Source organism: Bufo bufo, chromosome 2 (assembly GCF_905171765.1).
Source record: "Bufo bufo chromosome 2, aBufBuf1.1, whole genome shotgun sequence".
Taxonomy (NCBI): domain Eukaryota; kingdom Metazoa; phylum Chordata; class Amphibia; order Anura; family Bufonidae; genus Bufo; species Bufo bufo.
Window position 1 is genome coordinate 216839057 of NC_053390.1, and position 25662 is coordinate 216864718.

The 25662-nt window shown below is 44.1% G+C and overlaps 1 protein-coding gene across 2 annotated transcripts in view; it reads right to left on the minus strand.

Annotated features, from left to right (window-relative positions):
• The window catches only part of MPHOSPH9 (M-phase phosphoprotein 9), a 117024-nt gene extending 94467 nt beyond the window's left edge, over positions 1-22557 (minus strand). For both annotated transcript variants that reach the window (XM_040416190.1, XM_040416189.1), the window contains exons 1-6: positions 22480-22557; positions 15623-15738; positions 12352-12478; positions 10949-11038; positions 7331-7866; positions 4962-5067 (exon numbers count right to left, since the gene is read on the minus strand). In XM_040416190.1, coding sequence (XP_040272124.1) covers positions 4962-5067; positions 7331-7866; positions 10949-11038; positions 12352-12478; positions 15623-15705 — 942 coding nt within the window. In that variant the 5' untranslated portion in view covers positions 15706-15738; positions 22480-22557. The remainder of the gene's footprint in view (positions 1-4961; positions 5068-7330; positions 7867-10948; positions 11039-12351; positions 12479-15622; positions 15739-22479) is intronic.
• Positions 22558-25662: the final 3105 nt, after the last annotated feature.

A 25662-nucleotide genomic window follows, 5' to 3' on the forward strand; every position in this document is an offset into this window, starting at 1 on the left:
GAATGGCACTATGTACTAGTTTATTCTGTAGATTAGGTGCTCTTTTATAAATGACCAGTGGTTGTGCGGGAATAACAGGTCCAAGTACTGGGTCATTTCTCAGGATCGACCAGTTTTTTTTATTGCGTTTTTTAGTTCCCCAGAACATTTTGTGAACTGGGTTATAAACGAAAAACGAAAATCTATTGTATTTTTCGCTGTTTTTGGGTTATTTGGGGTCTCCTCTCTTTGTTTTATTGTATCGATTATGCATCTTTCCAATTTTTCACTCTCATATCCTTTTTCTAGAAATCGTTCTTTTATTTTTTTGCTTTGTTCTTTAAACATAGCTGTGTCAGTGCAGTTGAGGGTGGATTCTCTGGACCTGTCCCTTGGGTATGTTTTGAAGCCAGGGGGCATAATGGCAGCTGGTTAAATCTACACTCACCTAAAGAATTATTAGGAACACCTGTTCTATTTCTCATTAATGCAATTATCTAGTCAACCAATCACATGGCAGTTGCTTCAATGCATTTAGGGGGGTGGTCCTGGTCAAGACAATCTCCTGAACTCCAAACTGAATGTCAGAATGGGAAAGAAAGGTGATTTAAGCAATTTTGAGCGTGGCATGGTTGTTGGTGCCAGACGGGCCGGTCTGAGTATTTCACAATCTGCTCAGTTACTGGGATTTTCACGCACAACCATTTCTAGGGTTTACAAAGAATGGTGTGAAAAGGGAAAAACATCCAGTATGCGGCAGTCCTGTGGGCAAAAATGCCTTGTGGATGCTAGAGGTCAGAGGAGAATGGGCCGACTGATTCAAGCTGATAGAAGAGCAACGTTGACTGAAATAACCACTCGTTACAACCGAGGTATGCAGCAAAGCATTTGTGAAGCCACAACACGCACAACCTTGAGGCGGATGGGCTACAACAGCAGAAGACCCCACCGGGTACCACTCATCTCCACTACTAATAGGAAAAAGAGGCTACAATTTGCATGAGCTCACCAAAATTGGACTGTTGAAGACTGGAAAAATGTTGCCTGGTCTGATGAGTCTCGATTTCTGTTGAGACATTCAAATGGTAGAGTCCAAATTGGGCGTAAACAGAATGAGAACATGTATCCATCATGCCTTGTTACCACTGTGCAGGCTGGTGGTGGTAGTGTAATGGTGTGGGGGATGTTTTCTGGGCACACTTTAGGCCCCTTAGTGCTAATTGGGCATCGTTTAAATGCCACGGGCTACATGAGCATTGTTTCTAACCATGTCCATCCCTTCATGACCACCATGTACCCATCCTCTGATGGCTACTTCCAGCAGGATAATGCACCATGTCACAAAGCTCGAATCATTTCAAATTGGTTTCTTGAACATGACAATGAGTTCACTGTACTAAAATGGCCCCCACAGTCACCAGATCTCAACCCAATAGAGCATCTTTGGGATGTGGTTGAACGGGAGCTTCGTGCCCTGGATGTGCATCCCTCAAATCTCCATCAACTGCAAGATGCTATGCTATCAATATGGGCCAACATTTCTAAAGAATGCTATCAGCACCTTGTGGAATCAATGCCACGTAGAATTAAAGGGGTTATCCCACTTTGCGTTTTTATACTTACCTGCTGCCACCGCGCGTTCACTTCCTGGATTCTGGCTGGGGGCGGGCTTCATCTTGATTGAAGACTTCTCCCGGCCGGGCCGCGCGCTGGACTGAACGCGCACGCTGCCGCGCATGCGCAATGTGACTTATTTCTGGCCAGTATAGTACAGAGCCGGCGTGCGCGTTCGCATCTCTGTACTATTCTGGCCGGGAAGAAGTCACCGTCGCGCATGCGCGGCAGCGTGCGCGGTCAGGACAGCGAGTGGCCCGGCCGGGAGAAAAGAAGAAGTCTTCTGGGCAAGCGCGACCATCGGGATTTTGCGGAAGAGCGGTGGTCGTAACCAGGGGAGACCGAGTCACAACAATAAGGTAAGTGGGGATGAATTTTCTCCTAATCGGTGGGAATTTGTTAATAAAGTATATTTACAAAAATGATCACTGTCAAATCATTAACAGATTTAACAGTGATCATTATGATGGGATAACCCCTTTAAGGCAGTTCTGAAGGCAAAAGGGGGTCCAACACCGTATTAGTATGGTGTTCCTAATAATTCTTTATGTGAGTGTATGTACCCGTTGACATCTGTGGGCTTGAAGTAGGTCTTGGTTTTGAATTGTCCCTCATCTACATATATAGTTAGGTCCAGAAAATCCACCGAGACCGCACTAACAGTGCTAGTGAAACTTAAGTTCCATTCATTATTTTCTAAACCCCCAATAAACGTCTCTAACTAATTTTTTTCTCCTTCCCATATTACCAGGCAATCATCTATATACCTTTTCCAGATTTTTAATGTCCCACTCTTCATATTTATTCACCTTTTTTTGTTTGCAGATTTTGTACTACCTACGACCCCGATTATCTATGTACTGCCGAAGATCCATAAAAGCCTTATTAACCCCCCAGGTAGACCTATAGTGTCAGGGATTAATTCCCTGACTAGTAGGATCACGGAGTACATAGATAATATTTTACAGAAATACGTACCACGAGCACCGTCATTTTTGAAGGATAGTGGTTGTGTGGTGAAAATGATAAAAGAACTACAGGTGGTTAGGGAGAATACGTGGATGGCTACCATCGACGTATCCTCCCTGTATACAATTATACCAAAAAACAAAGGACTGCAAGCAATAAAAGATACCCTGTATGATGACCCTGACATGACAAAAATACAAGCGGACTTTATTGTACGCTGTGTAGAATTCTGCCTATATCATAATTATTTTTGGTTTAAGGGTCAGTATTATCTACAGAGGGTCGGAACGGCGATGGGGGTGAAATTCGCCCCCAGTTTTGCAAATATTTTTATGACCATGTGGGAAAAATATTATATTGACCCCAAGGTGAATAAATATGAAGAGAGTGGGACATTAAAAATCTGGAAATGGTATATAGATGATTGCCTGGTAATATGGGAAGGAGAAAAAAAATCAGTTAGAGACGTTTATTGGGGGTTTAGAAAATAATGAATGGAACTTAAGTTTCACTAGCACTGTTAGTGCGGTCTCTGTGGATTTTCTGGACCTAACTATATATGTAGATGAGGGACAATTCAAAACCAGGACCTACTTCAAGCTCACAGATGTCAACGGGTACATAGATTTAACCAGCTGCCATTATGCCCCCTGGCTTCATAACATACCCAAGGGACAGGTCCAGAGAATCCACCGCAACTGCACTGACACAGCTATGTTTAAAGAACAAAGCAAAAAAATAAAAGAACACTTTCTAGAAAAAGGATATGAGAGTGAAAAATTGGAAAGATGCATAATCGATACAATAAAACAAAGAGAGGAGACCCCAAATAACCCAAAAACAGCGAAAAATACAATAGATTTTCGTTTTTCGTTTATAACCCAGTTCACACAATGTTCTGGGGAACTAAAAAACGCAATAAAAAAAACTGGTCGATCCTGAGAAATGACCCAGTACTTGGACCTGTTATTCCCGCACAACCACTGGTCATTTATAAAAGAGCACCTAATCTACAGAATAAACTAGTACATAGTGCCATTCGACCTGAGGAGACAAGTAAAAAAAGAAAAAACTGTTTCAATTGGTGTGGTTTCTGTATTGCCTGCAAAAATAGAAAAAGAACAGAGAGATTACAAAATAGCACCACAGTACACAGTGTTGTGAAAGGAAAGCAATTGGAAGTAGTGGGAGAGATGACATGCCATAGCAAAAGGGTCGTATATGTACTGGAGTGCCCTTGTGGCCTCCAGTATGTAGGACGTACCATCAGACCCCTTAAAGTTCGGGTGCAAGAGCATATAAGAAATATCAAGAAGGGGCTGGAAAGTCATGGTGTCTCGGCGCACTACAAAAAATATCATCAAAAGAATCCAGAGGGATTCAAATTCATGGGGGTAGAATTAGTACAAAACCATTGGAGGGTAGGAAGTTTTTTAGATAAAGTCAACAAAAAAGAAAGCAGGTGGATATATGAACTTAGTACGCTACAACCGGGGGGTCTTAATGTAGATTTTGATCTGCAAGCGGTGTTAAAATAGCTACAGAAGTTGGTAGAACAACTATCCCCTTGTGAATTAGGGCTTAGAGATCTGCGGTTTTTCCCATTGAGAATTTAGAGATACAATTGTAGGGTCAAGTGAAAGAGAAAAAAAGAGGAGGCGTTTTGAGTAGCACATCAGGTGCTTGATTAACACTAACCTACTAAATAAAAGAGAAGGGGGAGGGAGAGATGATGTGTGCCCCTGACGAAGCTCAAGGAGCGAAACCTGGGTCGGGCAAGGCAAAAGACGCTGGGATTTTAATGCGATTTTAAAGTGCATGTTTGTAAGTATGTACTGAATAAACCTTTTAAACAGTTATCGGAGCTTCACTATGGTGGGAGCCACTTGTATCCACAGAAATTTCTAAATCAAAAGAAGTTGGGACACTAGCAGACTCACTGCTAGTGTACTGGCGTACAGCCCTGTGTACTGGCGTGTGAATGTGGACCTTCGCCGCGAAGGATTAAACAAGCTGCGGAGGATATCCTTGATACGCCTGTTGTTGGTGGAGTGCCGTGTAAGTACAATCTGTGCATTTCAGGGCAGTACAACCATACGGATTTACACTATTGTATTCTTTTACAAGTTGCAGGATATCCATAAATAGGACATCTGCAGACCTCGGTACCTTTTTGAAGGGAGAAAGAAAAAAACCTGTTTTATACCGTCTATTTACGACACGCGCGGTCCGAAACCTGTATGTACATTTCTGGAATTTTGCAATGCTTTAGAACATATGACACCTTGAAATACCAAGAAGGTTAGCGGCTAGGTCTGCTACCAAAAGTGCTGTATGTGGATTTACACCAAAATGTATGCACTCACTGTATGTAACAAGGGATACTGAGAATGACTTACATCAGAAGGAGAATGTAACTCAGCTGAATGAGCAGGAATCTGGTCCATTTTGGTAGACTTTTTACACGGAGCTCTTTTCAGCTTCTGAGCCCAGGTTGTCAGTGATCTAGTAGTAGGAGCAAAAAAAAAAAAAAAAACACACAATGAAAACAATGTTCAAAACTCTGAAAGACAATTTTTTTGTATACACATCCCAATGTATAATTAAAATTAGGCAACAAAAATGATCTATATACATAAAATGCATGACTGTCCACCCTGTGATTTTCAAGACAAGGGTCTTCAGTAAATATGATGGCGGAATCGTCACGGAAAATGCTACCATTAGCCAAGACGGCACAAAAAATATTGTGCCCTGGAACCAATATTTTTGTGGCATTTTGGCTAACAAGAGAGGGGCCCTGTCTCCATAATGTGTTGCGCTTAGATGGGGCTGATGACAAGTCCACTTTAGGCTGGGTACAGACTTAGTGGAATCTGCAGGAAACCTGCTATGTCTGAGGCCGGTGTTCTGCCAAATCTCTATACCTTACGAAAAGTCTATACCGGAAGTGACGCGGTAGCACGGGAATCAGCTGGAGGAGGGTGTGCGCGGCGCTGCGCAAGCGCACATCCACCGGCTTAGCAAATAATTATTGCAGCACCGCGATAGAAGTACTTCGTACACCGCGCGTACACACTTAGGGGTACAGGAAATTTTGCAGCGCAAAATGTTTAATCAGATCTCCCTACCCCTGAGTGCGCACGCGCCCATAAATCATCAGTTGCAGTTCATCCTTACCACAGAGCTGAGTGCTGGATACCGAGCTCACCAAATAGTAGAGCTGAACTGCAACTGATGATTTGTGGGCGCCTGCACACTCAGGGATAGGGAGATCTGATGAAACATTTTGCACTGCAAAATCTCTATACCCCTAAGTGCGCACGCGCGGTGTACGAAGTACTTCTATCGCGGCGCTGCAATAATTCTTTGCTAAGTCGGTGGATGTGCGCTTGCGCAGCACCGCGCACACCCTACTCCAGCTGATTCCTGTGTGGACTAGACTTTTCGCAAGGTATAGAGATTTGCCAGAACACCGGCATTACAATTATTCTCTGTGTGATATACAGGTTGTCCCAATTGCTCCCAGTACAAGCAGGAATATCTGACAATAAGCTTGCAAGGCTTTAGGGGCTTCAACAAAAAGTTTCTGTAGATCCCCTCTTTCCTTGATATTGTGCACCTTCTATGTTCTCACAAAGCATCATGAGCACACAAGATTTTATACACAGCGGATTTAGTATAATTTTTCCATCTGTACAATGGTTTTTAGACATGACCACTAAAAACAGATAGAAGTGACACACTGTCTTTAACCCTTTCAGGACCGGGCCATTTTTCACCTTTCTGCCCAGGCCATTTTTAGCAAATCTGACATGTGTCACTTTATGTGGTAATAACTTTAAAATGCTTTTACTTATCCAGGCCATTTACCAAAAATTAGTAAATTTCCAAATTTCAATTTCTCTACTTTTATAATAGATAGTAATACCTCCAAAAATAGTTATTACTTTACATTTCCCATATGTCTACTACATGGTTGGATCATTTTATGAATGCCATTTTATTTTCTGGGGACGTAAGAAGGCTTAGAAGTTTAGAAGCAAATCTTGAAATTTTTCAGGAAATTTTTAAAGGACCAGTTTAGGTCTAAAGTCAGTCACTTTATGAGGCTTACATAATAGAAACCACCCAAAAATGACCCTATTTTAGAAACTACACCCCTCAAGGTATTCAAAACAGATTTTACAAAAACTTTGTTAACCCTTTAGGTGTTCCACAAGAATGAATGGAAAATGGAGATGATTTTTTTTTTTTTATTACTTTTTTGGCAGATTTTCCATTTTAATAATTTTTTTCCGCTAACAAAGCAAGGGTTAACAGCCAAACAAAACTCAATATTTATTGCCCTGATTCTGTAGTTTAGAGAAACACCCCATATGTGGTCATAAACTGCTGTACGGGCACACGGCAGGGCGCAGAAGGAAAGGAACGCCATATGGTTTTTGGAAGCTAAGTAAGGCATCGGGCTGCCTTCCCTGCCATCGGGTCCCCGTCACAGCAGCGCGGGGACCAGATGGAAGCTCCGATCCCCGCACGTACATCGCACATGCTGCGGTCAGCGATGACCGCGGCACGTCAAGGGTTAATGCACCGGCATCAGTGATTTCACCAATGCCGGCGCATACAGCAGGGGTCCGGCTATCAGTGACTATCGGACCCCTGCCGCTGATCACGCGAGCGCAGCTCCTGCACCTGCCCGATCAGCGCGCCATACATGTACGGCGCTGGGCGTTAAGGGGTTAATACGGGTATTCACACCACATACCTGTTTGGCTGACTACTGCTGCAGGTAGTATTTTTATCACAGTTGAAATGAGATTCTGAATTCTCCGATGAATGCCCCTCAGAGGATTTCTGATGACACCATGCACCAGGTAGCAGCTTAAAGGGTTTTTCACTTTCTACAGGTACGTGCTTTAAATGATGCGACTCAGCCCTGCATTCTTTTAAAGTCTCTTTTGCAGGCAGTCTTGTCTCCCTTGAGGTATTCTGACTGCAGCTGCTTAAACAAGCGTTTGGCTCCGAGGCAGAATGTGTTCCATAGCCGCTGCTGATGGATGTGTTCTCCAAAAAATGCTCCTGTGTAATAAAAGCTCTTTGCCGAATATCAAGTTCTCTAAGCAGATGGAGTGGGTTGCTCGAGTTCTTCCCCCTTTCTTCATCCTGTGTACGCTGCTCATCTTGAGGTTTTAGAGAATGGGTATCATATGTCACAGGCAAAACGGCATTGCCAGTTACATAACTCCAAGGAGAGCTGCCTTCTTGTAAATGGGCCAAGTGCTTAATTTCTTCTCGGATGAGCTGGAAATAAAGAATAATCAGCAGAAATATATCCCATTAGTACCAAGACTGATTAATGAAATGGCACAGAAATACTACAAAAGAACTGAGCACACAATCGACTCATCTTTTATAATGTAAGAAAAGCCTTTTTATCTTCTGCTTAAACTCACTTTTATGTGCTTGTATGTGTTGTGAATATATGCCGAAATGTGAACAAATAGCTACAGGGCTGGCAAGCCAAGCGCGACATCACTGAAGCAGAAACATTAACCTTTCCATAATGACACTAACATAACATAGGCACCAACAACAACAGGGTTTAAAAAAAAACATTTTACAAAATAATACATGTACAATATAAAATACCTGCTACTAATAAGCTATAGTGTAAGGAATTGCATGTACTGCTTGACAACTAGAAGCATATCACCTTTACAAGAAGCAGAGGCTTCACAAGGCTTTTTCATTTTTAAAATAAAAATCTCTGAAAACTAGAGCATTGTGGCCACATTACTAAAGTATAATGCTTTATAAACCCTTCCAGGCCCCAACGCCAGTGTTTACAACGTGGTACATTGGCCTCCACGATGTGCTTATGTCACAGCTGCACGGCTTTATACAACGTCATCATAGTGGACCATGATGGGAGTCGCAGTCAGGAGATCACAACGGATCACACTATACAACAATACAAACACTAATGAGGGTGGTCTGCGTGTAAGGGTACTTTCACACTAGCGTTATTCTTTTCCGGTATTGAGTTCCGTCCTAGAAACAAATGCACTTTTTGGTGAAAATGTCTGATAAATGTGTGGAAAAGCGTCAAGAACTTGGAAGAAATTACGCAACACAACTTCGTTAATGTGGACCATCATATTTTGTAAAATGTTGTTAGATTATTAATGAAGGTTTTATTTTAACCCCTCCCCGACTGCCATATGGCTATATACGTGCTAGCTGCACATACCCCGTCATGGCAGCTCTTTAATCCAAGTGCTGCAAAACGCAATGGCAGCGCCCGATGGTTGCCATGGCAACAGCAGAAGCACGGAGCAGTAACATGACTGATAATGCTCCGTGCCTCTCTGTGATCTCTTTACTACGAAATCACAGGGAGATAAAGTTGTCACTGTGATTTCGTAGTAAAGAGATCACAGAGAGGCACAGAGCATTATCAGTCATGTTAGGCTGCGTTCACACGGGCGAGATTTCCGCGCGGGTGCAATGCGGTAGGTGAACGCATTGCACCCGCACTGAATCTGGACCCATTCATTTCAATGGGGCTGTTCAGATGAGCGATGATTTTCACGCATCACTTATGCGTTGCGTGAAAATCGCAGCATGCTCTATATTCTGCGTTTTTCACGCAACGCAGGCCCCATAGAAGTGAATGGGGTTGCGTGAAAATCGCATGCATCCGCAAGCAAGTGCGGATGCGGTGCGATTTTCACGCACGGTTGCTAGGTGACTGTCTATACACTGTATTATTTTCCCTTATAACATGGTTATAAGGGAAAATAATAGCATTCTGATTACAGAATGCATAGTAGGTGATCAGTTGAGGGTTAAAAAAAATAAAAAAAATTAACTCACCTTCTCCGTTTGTTCGCGTAAGTCCCGGTCTCTTCTTTACTTCTCAAAAGATGAACTATGGGCTAAAGGACCTTTGATGACGTAAGATCACATGCTCCAATCACATGGTCCATCACCGTGGTGATGGACCCTGTGATTGGAGCATGTGATCTGACGTCACCAAAGGTCCTTTAGCCCATAGTTCATCTTTTTAAAGAACTGAAGACCGGGAGAACTACGCGAACAAGAGGAGAAGGTGAGTTAATTTTTTTTATTTTTTAACCCTCAATTGATCACCTACTATGCATTCTGTAATCAGAATGCTATTATTTTCCCTTATAACCATGTTATAAGGGAAAATAATAACATCTACACAACACCGAACCCAAACCTGAACTTCTGTGAAGAAGTTCGGGTCTGGGTACCACAGTCGGTTTTTTATCACGCGCGTGCAAAACACATTGCACACGCGCGATAAAAACTGAACATCGGAACGCAATCGCAGTCAAAACTGACTGCAATTGCATTCCTACTCGCGCGGGTTTGCCGCAACACACCGGGACGCATCCGGAACTAATCCGGACACGCTCGTGTGAACCCAGCCTTAATGCTCCGTGCTTCTGCAGTCTGCATCGGGTCTTGGCTGTCATTCACGGAGCGGATGTCACGCACGGCATCCGCTCGTGTGAAACAGCCCTTAATGTGTTAAAGAATATTTTTTTTAATAAAATGGAAAATCTGCCAAAAAAGTGAAATTTTGAAATCTCATCTCCATTTTCCTTTAATTCTTGTGGAACACCTAAAGTGTTAACAAAGTTAGTAAAATCAGTTTTGAGTAACTTGAGGGGTGTAGTTTCTACAATGCGGTTATTTATGGGGGGTTTCCACTATGTAAGCCCCACAAAGTGACTTCAGACCTGAACTGGTACTTAAAAAGTGGGTTTTGGAAATTTTCTTAAAAATTTTAAAGAATTGCTTCTAAACTTCTAATGTCCTAAAAAAATAAAATGACATTTCCAAAATAATGCCAACATAAAGTAGACATATGGGGAATCTTAAGTAATAAATATTTTATGAGGTATCACTTTCAGTTTTAAAAGCAAAGAAATTAAAATTGCGAATTTTTTTAACTTTTTCATAAATTTGGGATTTTTTTATAAATAAAGGTGAAATATATTGACTAAAATTTATGACTGTCATGAAGTAGAATGTGTCACGACAAAACAATCTCAGAATGGCTTGGATAAATAAAAGTGTTCCAAAGCTATTACCACATAAAGTGACGCATGTCAGATTTGTAAATTTTGACCTGGACACTGGTCATGAAAGGGTTAAAGAGGGATAGATGGAAGGTTTTTGTGCCTTATGGCAATTGTAATTAATAGCGATGAGTTACTACAATGCAAGCAAGGAGATTGGATAGCAATATCTACAGCAAAGTTATCATGTTAGAGCATAAATGTTAAACGTATCAAAACTTCCCTTCAACAGAAATTTCAAAGTGAAGTGGGAAAGCCTCCGTCCTCACCTGGAACTGATGGCTGAACTTTTCTTGTTGGGCATCTAGCTGTTCTTGACATTGCCGTTCAACCAGCTGAAATAACTGCAACCATCGGGCCTAGAACAGAATTCAGAATTTTGAAAATATAAGCGGTAGATTTATCAAGATTGAGGTTTCCTACGCCATTTATGATCTCCACTGCGCTGGAGTGAGATGCACTTAATTTATTAATAGGGTATTTAACAGGATAGGAGATAACTATTAGATCAATAGGGGTCCTACCGCTGGGGCCGCCACCAATCACGAAAACGGTGTCCCTGTACCCCATGGAGCCCTCCTAAAACCCCTGTACTAGGCTATCTCTGGTGCTCCCACAGAAATAAATGGAGTGGCGGCAAGCATTTCTGACCAGCCGTTCTGTCCATTTCAGGGGGGCTCCACGGGGCGACTGCTAATCCATAACCTGCTCAGTCTGTTGGAGCAAGTGAAAATATTTGTTTCATTATACCTAGAATAGGAATATAAAAACACAACAAATACTTCTCTTAGGCTACTTTCACACTTGCGGCAGAGTGATCCGGCAAGCAGTTCCATCGTTGGAACTGCTTGCCGGATCAGGCAATCTGCATGCAAACAGACAGCAGTTGTAGACGAATCCGGAGGAGGATCCGTCTCACAAATGCATTGCAAGAACAGATCCGTCTGTCCATTTGTGATACGGACAAGCAGATCCGTTTCAATTTTTCTTCACATTTTTAAAGGTCTGCGCATGCGCAGACCGGAAGGACGGATCCGGCATTGCAGTATTTTTAATGCTGGATCGGGCACTAATACGTTTCAATGTAAATTAATGCCGAGTCCGGCATTCCGGCAAGTGTTCCGGAATTTTGGATGGAGATAAAACCGCAGCATGCTGCGGTATTATCTCCGTCCTGAAAAGTCAAAAAGGCTGAACTGAAGACGTCCTGATGCATCCTGAACGGATTGCTCTCCATTCAGAATGCATTAGGATAAAACTGATCAGTTCTTTTCCGGTATTGAGCCCCTAGGACGGAACTCTACGCCGGAAAAGAATAACGCTAGTGTGAAAGTACCCTTAAATGGCAGTGAGAACATAACAATAAGATATGCCATAAATTTCCGATAGATTTTTGAAAACCCCATCTACTAAGAGAACTGGGGAGCCCTGATCCCATATGAACAGTACAAGTGAAACAAGGATGCCTAATAAGAAGAGGAGAAGCCAGTGATATCCAAGCATCTCGCTATTATCCTCAGCTTCTCCACCGCTAAAACAGACACCACGTGACCTGTACCACAAAACAGGGCTCAATTGAGCCCCATTCTCCTGAAAGGTGGGTGTCATGGAGGTAGCATCTCCACCTATTAGACATGTACAGCATAACCAAAATATATAAATGATGTGATACCTCACAACTTTTCCTGGCTTCTAGATCTGTCTGATCATTGACACACAAATTTTTTAAGAAAGAGGTCTGCAAGTCATCGCACTGGGAGGAACTTTCAGCCACATTTGCTCCTTTGCTTGATTCACTCCTAGATGCCAATTACACACAAGAGAAATGAAACAAATGAAACACCATAAATACTTTTACATTGGAAAGGATTTCCTAAAATAAAGCTGATGGCGAATGTTGCAAATGCGACCAAAAGATACAAATTTGATAGAGACAAACACGCTCTACAATATAGACACAGATTTAAAACATAACATTCTGCCTGCTCACAGCTGCCACTAGAGGGAGCTGTGTACTACAGTAAGTTATTCTTCAGTTCATTGCACAAAGTAAGCTGTACATTCCTACAGACCAACTTGTGGCGTGTGTAGGTAACAAGAGTGTTTTGTATTCTGCAAGTCAATCAGTCCACAGACTAGTTTAAATGCTGCATAAAAGCTGCTGCTGGTCAGTCCACAGTGTAGTGTAAATGCTGAATAAAAGCTGCAGCTGGCGAGTCCACATCGTAGTGTAAATGCCGAATAAAAGCTGCAGCTGGCGAGTCAACAGTCTGGTGTAAATGCTCCATAACAGCTGCCGCCGGTCAGTCCACAGTGTAGTATAAATGCTGCATAAAAGCTGCTGCTGCTGATTCCACAGTCTATTGTAAATGCTGCATAAAAGTTACTACTGGTCAGTCCACAGTGTAGTGTAAATGCTGCATAAAAGCTGCCGCCGCTCAGTCCACAGTGTAGTGTAAATGCTGAATAAAAGCTGCAGCTGGCGAGTCCACATCGTAGTGTAAATGCCGAATAAAAGCTGCAGCTGGCGAGTCAACAGTCTGGTGTAAATGCTCCATAACAGCTGCCGCCGGTCAGTCCACAGTGTAGTATAAATGCTGCATAAAAGCTGCTGCTGCTGATTCCACAGTCTATTGTAAATGCTGCATAAAAGTTACTACTGGTCAGTCCACAGTGTAGTGTAAATGCTGCATAAAAGCTGCCGCCGGTCAGTCCACAGTGTAGTGTAAATGCTACATAAAAGCTGCCGCCGCTCAGTCCACAGTGTAGTGTAAATGCTACATAAAAGCTGCTGCCGGTCAGTCCACATTATAGTATAAATGCTACATAAAAGCTGCCGCCGCTCAGTCCGAGGTCTAGTGTAAATGCTGCATAAAAGCTGCCGCCGCTCAGTCCGAGGTCTAGTGTAAGTGCTGCATAAAAGCTGCCGCCGCCCAGTCCGAGGTGTAGTGTAAATGCTACATAAAAGCTGCCGCCGCCCAGTCCGAGGTGTAGTGTAAATGCTACATAAAAGCTGCCGCCGCCCAGTCCGAGGTGTAGTGTAAATGCTACATAAAAGCTGCTGCCGGTCAGTCCACATTATAGTATAAAAGCTGCCGCCGCTCAGTCCGAGGTCTAGTGTAAATGCTGCATAAAAGCTGCCGCCGCTCAGTCCGAGGTGTAGTGTAAATGCTACATAAAAGCTGCCGCCGCCCAGTCCGAGGTGTAGTGTAAATGCTGCATAGAAGCTGCCGCCGCTCAGTCCGAGGTGTAGTGTAAATGCTACATAAAAGCTGCCGCCGCCCAGTCCGAGGTGTAGTGTAAATGCTGCATAAAAGCTGCTGCCGGTCAGTCCACAGTATAGTGTAAATGCTGCATAAAAGCGGCTGCTGCTGATTCCACAGTTTATTGTAAATGCTGCATAAAAGCTGCCGCCGCTCAGTCCACATTATAGTATAAATGCTACATAAAAGCTGCCGCCGGTCAGTCCACAGTGTTGTGTAAATGCTACATAAAAGCTGCCACCGGTCAGTCCGCAGTATAGTATAAATGCTACATAAAAGCTGCCACCGGTCAGTCCGCAGTATAGTATAAATGCTGCATAAAAGCTGCCGCCGCTCAGTCCGAGGTGTAGTATAGATGCTACATAAAAGCTGCCGCCGCTCAGTCCGAGGTGTAGTGTAAATGCTACATAAAAGCTGCTGCCGGTCAGTCCACATTATAGTATAAATGCTTCATAAAAGCTGCCACCGGTCAGTCCACAGTATGGTATAAGTGCTGCATAAAAGCTGCCACCGCTCAGTCCACAGTGTAGTGTTAATGCTGCGTAAATGCTGGTCAGTCCATTCTGGGTTCACATTCTCAGAATCCTTAAAGGGGTTTTCATGCATGCTGCTGCTATGAAAATAGCCAAAATGCTGTACACAGCTATCACATCCAGAGGATAGGTGGTAATTGCTTATGACTGGAATACCCCTTTAAATCTTTGCATATGTCATAAGCTCTGCAACTTTCTAATACACTTTGGGCCAGATTTATCATGACTGACAGCTCACTCCACTTTCACATATGGCTAAAGTCAGTTTTAGCCAAGTCAGATTTATGATCGGCCCTTTAAGACTGTAATAAATGTTTGACGGTAGCAGTTTATCCGTCAGTAAGCAGCTTTACAAAAGTCGCACATCTTTACGAAAAAGTCGCACGTTTTTATAAAAAAGTCGCATGTTCTTTTAAAAAAGTCTCATAAGATAAGCATGGTACTCACTGGAGTGAAATTGCGACTTTTTTGCGACTTTTTTTAAATAGTCCCAATAGTAAATCTGTCTAGAGATTAATTTACATAAGAAAACACGCCCACTTTCAGAAAACTGGCGAGCATAGTGCAGAGCAGAAAAAAAGTCGCAAATTTGTGCGCAGTTTTAGCGTTTGGGACTTTTTCACTCCATTATTCTGACCTGAGCTAATGATAAATCTGGCCCATTGTGTTCAAATTCTTCACCATTTTCAGGATACCCTATCCACAGCGATAGGCCCTCCACGATCACAAGAACGGGGGCCCAGTACCCTCTGCAGCCCCCTGAAATAAACAGAGTGCCCAGTTGGGCATGCGTGCGGCTGCTCCATTCATTTCTATGGGAATTCCGGAGATAGTGAATGTCTGCTACCTCCGTAACTCCCATAGAAATAAATGAAGAGGCCACGCACATGTGCGACCGGCAGCTCCATTCATTTCAGGGAGGCTGCAGGGGGTACTGGGCCCCCGTTCTTGTGATCGGTGGGGGACCCAGTGGTACGACCCCGACAAATTTAATAGATATCCTGTGGATATGGGATAACTTCTAACAACTGGAATACCCCTTTAAGTGCAGAGACAATGTGGGTACTACAATGTGGGCACTGACAAACACACATTACCATACAAAAATGGCTGAGACTCTCTATTTTTGACAACTTTAAAGTATTACCTATCGGTCTGATTTTTAATGCAGGCTGAATCTGGTGGCTCTGGAAGCTCTTGAGGTAATACTGCCACATTTGAAGCCTCCATGTTCGTGTTTGCTTAGCTGTTGTCTATTACACACTGAGGAGACAAAAAAATAAAATGTCCATACTTTAGGAATCTGTAGCTAGAGTGGGAACAAAAGACTTAGACTTCATGAGAAGGCTGAATAAAGCCATAAAGAAAACAATATTACAGTAGTGTGATATCAGACTTTACAACCACAACAGGGTTCTGATGTGCAGAAAGGTCATCGATTCATACAGCAAGAGATGCATCCCTCTGAAGATCACGAAGAGGATCTACTGGACTAAGGCTACTTTCACACTAGCGTTCAGAGCAGGTCCGTCTGATGTCTGCTCAGACGGATCTGCTCCTATAATGCAGACGTTTGTATCCGTTCAGAACGGATCCGTCTGCATTATAGTTTGAAAAAAAAAACTAAGTCTGAAAGTAGCCTGAGTGGATCCGTTCAGACTTTACATTGAAAGTCAATGGGGGACGGATCCGTTTGAAGATTGAGCCATATGGTGTCATCTTCAAGCCGATCCGTCCCCATTGACTTCCATTGTAAGCGGAGGCTGAACGCTGGCAGACTGATGCATTCTCAGCGGATCCGCGTCCACTGAGAATGCATTAGGGCTGGACGGTTGCGTTCGGAGCCCCTTCAAACGGAGCTCACGAGCGGACACCCGAACGCAGGTGTGAAAGTAGCCTAAGGCTACATGCACACGACCATATGTGTTTTGCGGTCCGCAAAAAAAACTGATGACTTTCCGTATATGGCATCCGTTTTTTTTGCGGATCCATTGTAATAATGCCTATCCTTGTCCGCAAACTAGAAAAAAATAGGACATGCACTATTTTTTTTTGCGGAGGAACGGACATACTGATGCGGACAGCACACGGTGTGCTGTCCGCGTTTTTTGCGGACCCATTGAAATGAATGGGTCCGCATCCTATCCGCAAAAAAACGGAACGGACGCGGAAACAAAATACGGTTGTGTGCATGAGGCCTAAGGAATAGTTCAAATCTGGATCTATAGTGCCTTCAGCTGCACACAAAGAGGACCGAATCTTGGAAAATTTTTGAGGGCACCTATGATTTTTGTATGTGGCCTCTTCAAATTAAAGAATAGTTGTTTTTGCCACAGTCAACGGCCTTCTTGGCCATTAAAGAGGACCTTTCACCTGTATAAACTAGGTTAACTGAGTATGCTGCCATATAGAGCGGCGCCCGGGGATCTCACTGCACTTACTATTATCCCCGGGCGCCGCTCCGTTCTCCTGTTATAGGCTCCGGTACCTTTGCTCCTTAAGTTATAGTAGGCGGGTCTTCCCTTGTCCTGTGGGCGTCTCCTTCTCCTAGGCTGCAGCGCTGGCCAATCGCAGCGCACAGCTCACAGCCTGGGAGGTTTTTTTCTCCCAGGCTGTGAGCTGTGCACTGCTGTCCAAAGAAAGGACAGAAAAATGGAAAGGTCGACACAGATGTGAACCTAGCCTTAAAGGGAACCTGTCAGCAGCAAAAGCCATTCCAAACCGCCAGCAGTACCTTCAAGTAGCCGGCATGGTGTTTCGAATGATGATTTTCTTACTGCATTCTGATGAGGCAGAAGTGTGAAAAACGTTTTTTTTATCCTCCGTTCGCACTATTTTCCAGTCAGGCTTGAAGTCAAGGGCGCAGCGGCCTCCTTGCTTCAAGTCAAGGTAACCTCCCCTCCTCCTCATTGTTGGCAGTGGCAGCTTCTGATCGGAGCCTAATCCTGGGGCTCCGATCGGTTACCATGGCAGCCAGGACGCTACTGAAGCCCTGGCTGCCATAGTCGGCTCCCTGCTGCTGTGTGCACAGAGCACAGTGTGACATCCTATTCACCCTAATAGAGCTCTATCAGGGAGAATAGGACAAGGATCAAAAGATCCTAGGTTCTAGCCCCTAAGAGGGGAAATAGTTATTAAATAAACTGTAAAAAAAAAAATATAAATAAATAAATAAATAAAAACACACCAAGTATAAATCACCCCCTTTCCCAATTTTACATATAAAATATATAAACATATCACATATCGCCATGTCCGAAAAGTCCAAACTATTAAGATATTTAAAAAATCTATGCGGTGAACGCCGTAACAGAAAAAAAATATATTTAAAAAAAATGCGCGATTTGCCATTTTTTAAAATGCGGAATGCAAGTGGCTTTTTTAGTGTTTTCTTTTTTTCGTGTGTTATCGAATGGTATCGAGTATCGTAATACTTTTTTATGGTATCGAAATCAAATAAAAAATTTGGTATCGCAACAACTCTAGTCACGACTAGTATCAACTGGCCTGGGCGGGGCTAAGCTCCATTCAAGGGAACAGAGCTTAGCCCCGCCCAGGCCATTGATACCAGTCGTTAAAAATTTGAGGCACTCAGTCCGTAGGTTTTGCAATTCAAATAATTTTTTATTTTAATTATTTTTTCATGTTTTCTGCATCATCCATATGCCCGTAAAAAATAAGGAATGACAGATTTTTTCTGAACAGACGTTTCGGTCACGGAGGACCTTCATCAGTGGTCATGGTATCTGGAATATACATATTAGAATATTTTTCATATAAATGGAAGGCAGAGCATGAAGTCACAAAATTAACAAAATAATATAGAACAATAAATAAATAGATTACAAGCAAAATTTCATAGCGTTTATCACAGCAGAGTGAAGAATGTCCAGGGGTTACTGAAAACACCTATGTGTGCAAAATCATGAAAAATTCATATGTTCATAGCAATCAAATAATTCGTCAAACATGATTATTAAGATGTAGACTGGGGGAGGTGTAGAGGGGGCAAATGATAGAGGAGGGGAAATAAATATAATTATATAGGGATTTGAGGCATGATTATGTAGATTGCTGTCATCAAACTTAATATCACACGGAACACATGTAGGGAGAGCGTACTGGAAAGTGCACAAACAAAGCCCATCGGGTATAGCAACCTGTTGTATATCCCATAAAGAGATGTCGTGTGGGCATGTGAGCATTCACAGATAAATAGATTCACATATTCATAGATTTATGGCATACATAGTTGTGGCATAGCAAAAGCAAGACCAAAATATCAGGTATCGCAACCTGTTGTATATTCCATAAGGGATGTCATGTGGGCATATTCATGGATTCACATATTCATAGATGTATGGCATACATTATTGTGGCATAGCAAGAAAAAGACTATACAGTTCCCTGAGCAGCATCATCCAGACATACAAAGATACACAGGAATAGATACACATGAGTCACATGGACGCAGCATACTGGATCCAAGAGGTTAGTGGATCGAATTTCACAAAGGTAACCTGTGGAGAAAGGATTAGAGACTGTTATCTTACCTGTATGCTGGGTATAGGTTGGTCTGGGCGCTGGATGCAGGAGTGTGTGTGTTAGAAGCCGCTGTTTAAATAGCACGCTGTCCGGTGATTCTGGTCATCTGACCGGAAGTCATGTGTCATATGGAACGCAAACATGCGTTCCAAAGGGCGGAAGGCTCGGCTGGAGCGTGGATCTTGATAATTCCGGTCACATGGCCGGATGTAATGAATTTCATGCGTTCCACACTATGTTAGGGGGGGCGGAGTTAATGCGTTTATGCGTTCCACTGCGCAAACATAGCCAAACATTATATCATACTGTGTATGATTGGATATATGCAATATGGGATGGTGGAGTATGGTTGGAAGGGGATCCAATCTATACATATAACCATGTTGGTCTGGAAAAAGGGTGAGGAATGAGTCATAATGATATGGAATGGGGATAGATCATTAGGGAGGTAGTAGGGGGAGGTGACATAAGTTTTTTTTCTTTTTTAGTGTTTTCTTTTTTTCGTGTTGTATCGAATGGTATCGAGTATCGTAGTACTTTTTTATGGTATCGAAATCGAATAAAAAATTTGGTATCGCAACAACTCTAGTCACGACTAGTATCAACTGGCCTGGGCGGGGCTAAGCTCCATTCAAGGGAACAGAGCTTAGCCGCGCCCAGGCCATTGATACCAGTCGTGACGTCACTGGGCCTGCGGTAAACAGTGAGAAGGCCGCAGCGCTCCTGGAGCGCCGCTGCCTTCTCAAACAGATGATCAGAGGTGGTCCCCGGTGTCGGACCCCCGCCGATCAGATGCTGATGCTCTATCCAGAGGATAGATCATCAGTTTAAACAAACTGCAGAACCTCTTTAAGGTGAAACATGGCAGGGTCCTGAAGGGGTTAAAAAATATAGATGTGTGCATCGCCGCACATAAATAAATAGGTCAGAGTGATATCTGTGAAAAGACAGCTTTGTGCATAAGCCCTTAGTAAGTTGATGATATAGCATGTTTCTATAAGTTACCATACAGTGGCAACCCCCTTTAACCACCTAACAATTTTTCCAGAGCTCAGCTCTGGCTGTGGGAAAAGCACTTAAAGGGGGTTCTACAGCTTTTTTTTTTTACTGATTATCTATCCTTTGGGTAGATCATCTGCATCTGATCGACTGGAGTCTGACACCCAGGACCCCTGCCAATCAGCTGTTTGAGAAGGCAGCGGCGCTGGCAGTAGTGCCGCGGCCTTCTCGCTGTTTACCTGAGGACTAGTGACGTCACTGCAAGTATCAGTGGCCTGAGCACGGTTTAGCCCCACCCAGGCCAGTGATACTAGTGGTGACGTCACTGGGAATGCGGGAAACAGCGAGAAGGGGTAGATATGACTATTCGATCATTTGGTATTGCATTTTTTGTGATGTAAGGTGACAAAATGGTTGCTTTAGCACACTTTATTTATTTTTTTTTTTACGGCGTTCAGGTGACCGGGTGGATCATGTAATATTTTTTATAGAGCGGTTGTTACGGACACGGCAATACACAATACGTCTGTTTTACTTTTTTTATGTGTTGTATTATGGGAAAGGGGCTTGCTTTTTTTTTTTTTACTTGAAACTTTATTTTTTATTATGAAAAACACTTTTCTTTTTGTCCCACTCTTGGACTTCAACTTCTGGGGGTCTGATCCCCTCTGCAATGCATTACAATACATCCTGTATTGTAATGCATTGCATGTCAGCCTATACACTGACAGCCTACCTGTGAGACCCAGCCTAAGGTGCTGGATCTTATAGGCTTCTGTAGAAGGCATCGGACTGCCTTCTCTGCCATTGGATCCCGGTCACTGGAGCGCGGGGACCCGATGGGGACGTGGAGGGAATCCGTACCCTCCGCAAATCCCCGCATGCTGCGGTCACCTTTGACCGTGCCATACAAGGGGTTAATACGCCGGCATCTGTGTTTTCATCGATGCCGGCGTATGCAGCAGGGGCCCGGCTGTCAGTGACTGCCGTGTCCGTGCTGCTGATCGGGCGGGCGCAGCTCCTGCACCCGCCCAATCAGCCTGGAGTACATGTATGGCGCTGGTCCTCTACGGGTCAACTGTTCTGCCTGAGCCTGGGCAGAAGGGGCCTGCTTTAGCTGCTTATATATCTCCTATCTGGTAGCATCTAGAGACATGGACCTGGCATTCTAGGCTTTCATACCAGCATTAGCACAACATAAGCAGGAGATATCACCGTTAGAAATCAAGTTGGGAATAAATTGCAGTAAAACCTGCTTTTACTTTCACTTTGTTTGAATGGCAGCTTTCAAACAATACAAAGCCCATGTCTCTAGTTGCTACCAATCCAGAGATGTGAGCAGCTAAAGCAGCTGCCCCCACCCCTTCAGTTGCAGAGATGACAGGCTGCAGGAGGAGAGGAAAAATAATAAAAAAAATATTCCAAAATTTGTCATTATCATCATTGTAGCGACCCACATAAAGTTATGCTATTTATACCACACAGTGAATGCTGTAAATGAATTCCAGAAAATAATGTAAAAATTGCTGGTTTTTAATCTTTCCCCCTAAAAAAAAAAAAAATAATAATAATAATAATAATAACTTTTTATTAAAAAGTTATGACTGCTGGAACACAAAGGGGGAAAGGGTTACTCGTTCTTACGGCTAAAACTAATTATGACAGTAAGGGCTTAAAATGCAATAGTGTCCCCTGAGTTGTGCGCCAACAAGATTGCCAGGCAGCGTTTTGTGTGACAGTTTTGTCCCCCATCCCATGCCTAGCATACTATCCTGGATCTGCCACTATAAAGGGGTTAATCTAACTAGAAAATAAAGGAAAATGGTTATTTTCCCACTCAAACCTCCTGTTGGAAAGCACACATAATACAATAATATAATAGTCTTAGTCATATCAATTAGTAGGTGTGTAACCCCCTCAGCAGCAGCTAACTGGTACAGCCCCTACCACACACTCGTCTGCCATTGGCTGGACAGTTGTTATTGTAGACTGTTGACAACAATACTTGTTTCTAATTGGACACCGTACACGTCAATCATCCACTGACCCGCCCCGTTCTCCAGCTGTATAGACTAGAGCTGATGCCGGCGGGAAGAAGGAGACGTGTCACAGACATAAGAGGTCGCGCAGTGTGGAGTCTCCCCCTCAGCTCGTGTCAGCCTCTCAGGATAAAGGCAGCGAATGAGTGGGTCACCTCAGGGACGGCTGCTGTCACACACCATGCAGCTGCGACACAGACAGCAGTCACATCATGACAGGGCTGCAGCTCTGTAACACGGGAGCGACACTGCTAATAAATGTCACGACGCCCAGTATTTATGTCGCGTGCGTATTACCGCTGCAGACAACTTTCAGAAGAGGACGCGTCCGCTGACCAGCACAGGACACCGCCACCCTCCCATGAGCGCCCCTCAGGGCATTACAGATGGTCCATTAAAGAGTTAATTACGTGCGACTAACCTGGCTAGCCGGTGCCATGCCGAGCAGCTCCCGGCCATCCTGCGATGTCAACGTTGCCGCGTTGTCAATAAAGCTGGGCGGAAGGCTGGCTCTGTAGTCACCGGCGGGGCGGGTTTACAGGGGAGGATGAGGCCATTGGCTCCTGAGAGAATTCAAATACAGAACAATGCAGGGTAGGGCAACCTCACCTCATAATGTGCCTGCTGCAGAACCTCTTTACAAGGAGCCTCCTGATTGAGTTGAATACTTTTCTTTTTCAGAAAGGAGGTCTGCAGCTGCTAGAGTACTGTTCAGTATATTACTGCAGCTGCTGAAGAACCTCTTCTAAGGCTGGATTCACATCTGCACTAGGCTGTGCCAGATTGGCGATCTGTGGACCCTCTGATTAAGGGTACTTTCACAATTGGCGTCGCTGGGTTCCGTCGCTGGAACTGCCTGCCGGATCCGGCAATCTGTATGCAAATGGTAACCATTTGTAGACAGATCCGTCTCACAAATGCATTGCAATACCGGATCCCTCTCTCCAGTTGTCATCCGGAAAAATGGATCCGGTATTGATCTTTTTCACATTTTTAAAGGTCTGCGCATGCAAAAACCGGATCCGTTTTTCCGGAACACTTGTGGCATTAATGCATTTCAATGCAGTATTTTCTCCGTCCAAAAAACGTACAGTGACTGAACTGATGCATCCTGAACGGATTGCTCTCCATTCAGAATGCATTAAGATAAAACTGATCAGTTCTTTTCTGGTATTGAGCTCCGAGGACGGAACTCAATACTGGAAAAATTTAACGCAATTTATTTTTTTACGGATGGCACAGAACGGCCATACGGATGCGGACAGTACACGGTGTGCAGTCTGCATCATTTATGGGCCCACTGAAGGGAATGAGTGTGCCTCCGACCCGCAAAAAAACGTGGACAAAAAAATCTGTGTTTCCAGTGTTATGTTTGCTCCAATAGGCTATGTTCACATTGCTGAACAACTAAAATAAGGCATACTGCACATAAGTGAAGCCACCCATGGTCGATGGACCTCACTGACTGTAGGGCAGTCCTCCAAGCAGAGCATCCGATGAAAATGTGAACAAAGCCTTAGCGTTACATGCTGCGCTATTTGTGCCATTTAAATTGTCTGGAAACGTCAGTGGAGCCCCCATCGGGAAGCAGAGCAGCAGTGAGGAGGGGAGATGAGCCGTACAGGCTTTTACATATATCAGTTCTATATGTAAAAATGTATGGTGAGGGTCAATACACAGGCCTGTATGGCATGGGGGTCTGAGTAATCGACATAAGCCTCCTCAACACCGTGCTCATAGCTACAACATGCGCATAGTACACATAATATACGAAAGACGTGAATGTTGAAACAGAATTCTTTCACTGTCGTCTTCTGAATCATCAATACTGAGAGCTGGCAGATGACTTCTTATTAGTGTAACGCCCCAGAGTGGCATTACCACTTCTGGAACCGCTACTGTCTTTACTGGTTAACCACATGTCATCATGTGTATTTATTCCAGGTCCAAACACTGTGCATTTCCTATTTGCAACTGTTATGTTCACGTAAAATGTGCCTGGTTCACCAGCAGGTGGCAGCAAATATGGCAGAGCTACAGTTAGAATGGAAAGCTCCATTCTATCTAACACCCCCCTCTGAGGAGGAGTGGACGAGTCCCACTTCCTGCAGGAAAGATGGGGATCAGTTTCTAGATCAGTCTAGCTTACCCCCTGCTAGGGTAAGGAAGCAAGTGCTGGGCACGTCTCTGCTGGATGTGCCCAAGCCAAGTCAGCTAGAGCACCATCAGCTCTGCTGGATGTGAAGTCCACAGCTTAGAGCCTCAGGAGCCAGGCGGAAAGTTCCCTGGCATAATTAAGAGACAGACCATACAAAGAGAATGTGCAGCATCCAGAGGAAGCTAAGTTATACAGCTACCCTGTTAGTACAGTAGAGCAACAGATATACGAGTTTGCCTGCCAGAGTTTTAATGCTCAAGCCTGCTGGAACCAAGACAAAGTCTGTAACCCGTTTGGAGAAACGTTTATGCCAAGTAAGGGCTCATGCCCATGAACGTAAGGGCTCCGCAATGCAGTCCGTAATGCACGGGCACCGACCGTGGGGCAGCCGCATGCGGATCGCGGACCCATTCTCTAGAATGGGGTCCGCACCGCAAAAAAATTAGTGCATGCACTACTTTTTTGCAGTGCGGAGGTACTGCCAGAAACACCACAGAAGCACTCCATAGTGCTTCCGTGGAGTTCCGATCCGTATTTCCGCACCGGATTTGCGGACCCATTCAAGTGAATAGGTCCGCATCCATGATGCGGGGTGCACACGGCCAGTGCCCTGTGTATGGCGGACCCGCCGTATGCAGGTCGCAATATGGTCAGAGCAGGGCAACGGCCGTGTGCATGAGCGTTAAAGCTGTTATTGAACTTCATTACAAGGTCTGGACTTAATTTATTCTTCATCCCCAAGTTAACTACCCCCCTTATTTGCTGCTTCGGAAGACAACGTCTAGGGTCTAGCGTATCCAGGTAGGAGCACCGTGACACATACAAAACAGTAAGGGACATTGTAGGCCACCCTATACCACTCGGTCATTCCTACACCTGGGTACCACCACCACCATTTCTTAAAGGGACTCTGTACCGTTGTTGCTTCACTGCAACTGGTGTCACGAATATTTCTTAAAGGGACCCTTTGCCGCTGCCAGACGTTGCAACTGGCGTCCCGAACAGGATTTATGTGTGTGTCCCTGTACAACAAAGCCTATAGAATTTACAGAAAACCACCTAAAAATAACTTTATTATGTTTACTGCAAAGCGACAAGCGCAGGAAAGTGCGCGTTGGCTTTTGAAGGGTTAACCAGGCATTTTTGCCTGTGATGGCGTATCTTCTTCTTGCACCTCAAGAGTGTTAAAGTAAAGGAACGCCCAGATTCAGAGCGGGAAAATCCAGCCCTGCCCACAGAGAACAACAACCCAGTACAGCCACAGAAAGTAGAGACTCCACCCCTAAAACCCCTCCTCCAACAGTTTATGCCAGCGCGACAGGAAGCAGGATGGCATGACATGTGTTGGGGAGATGATTTGCCTGAGATGCAGGTAGCCCATGAGGAGATATGCGTCTCCCAAGTGCAGCGACCCCCAAAAGAGAAATCGGTGGCATTTTCCGTGCC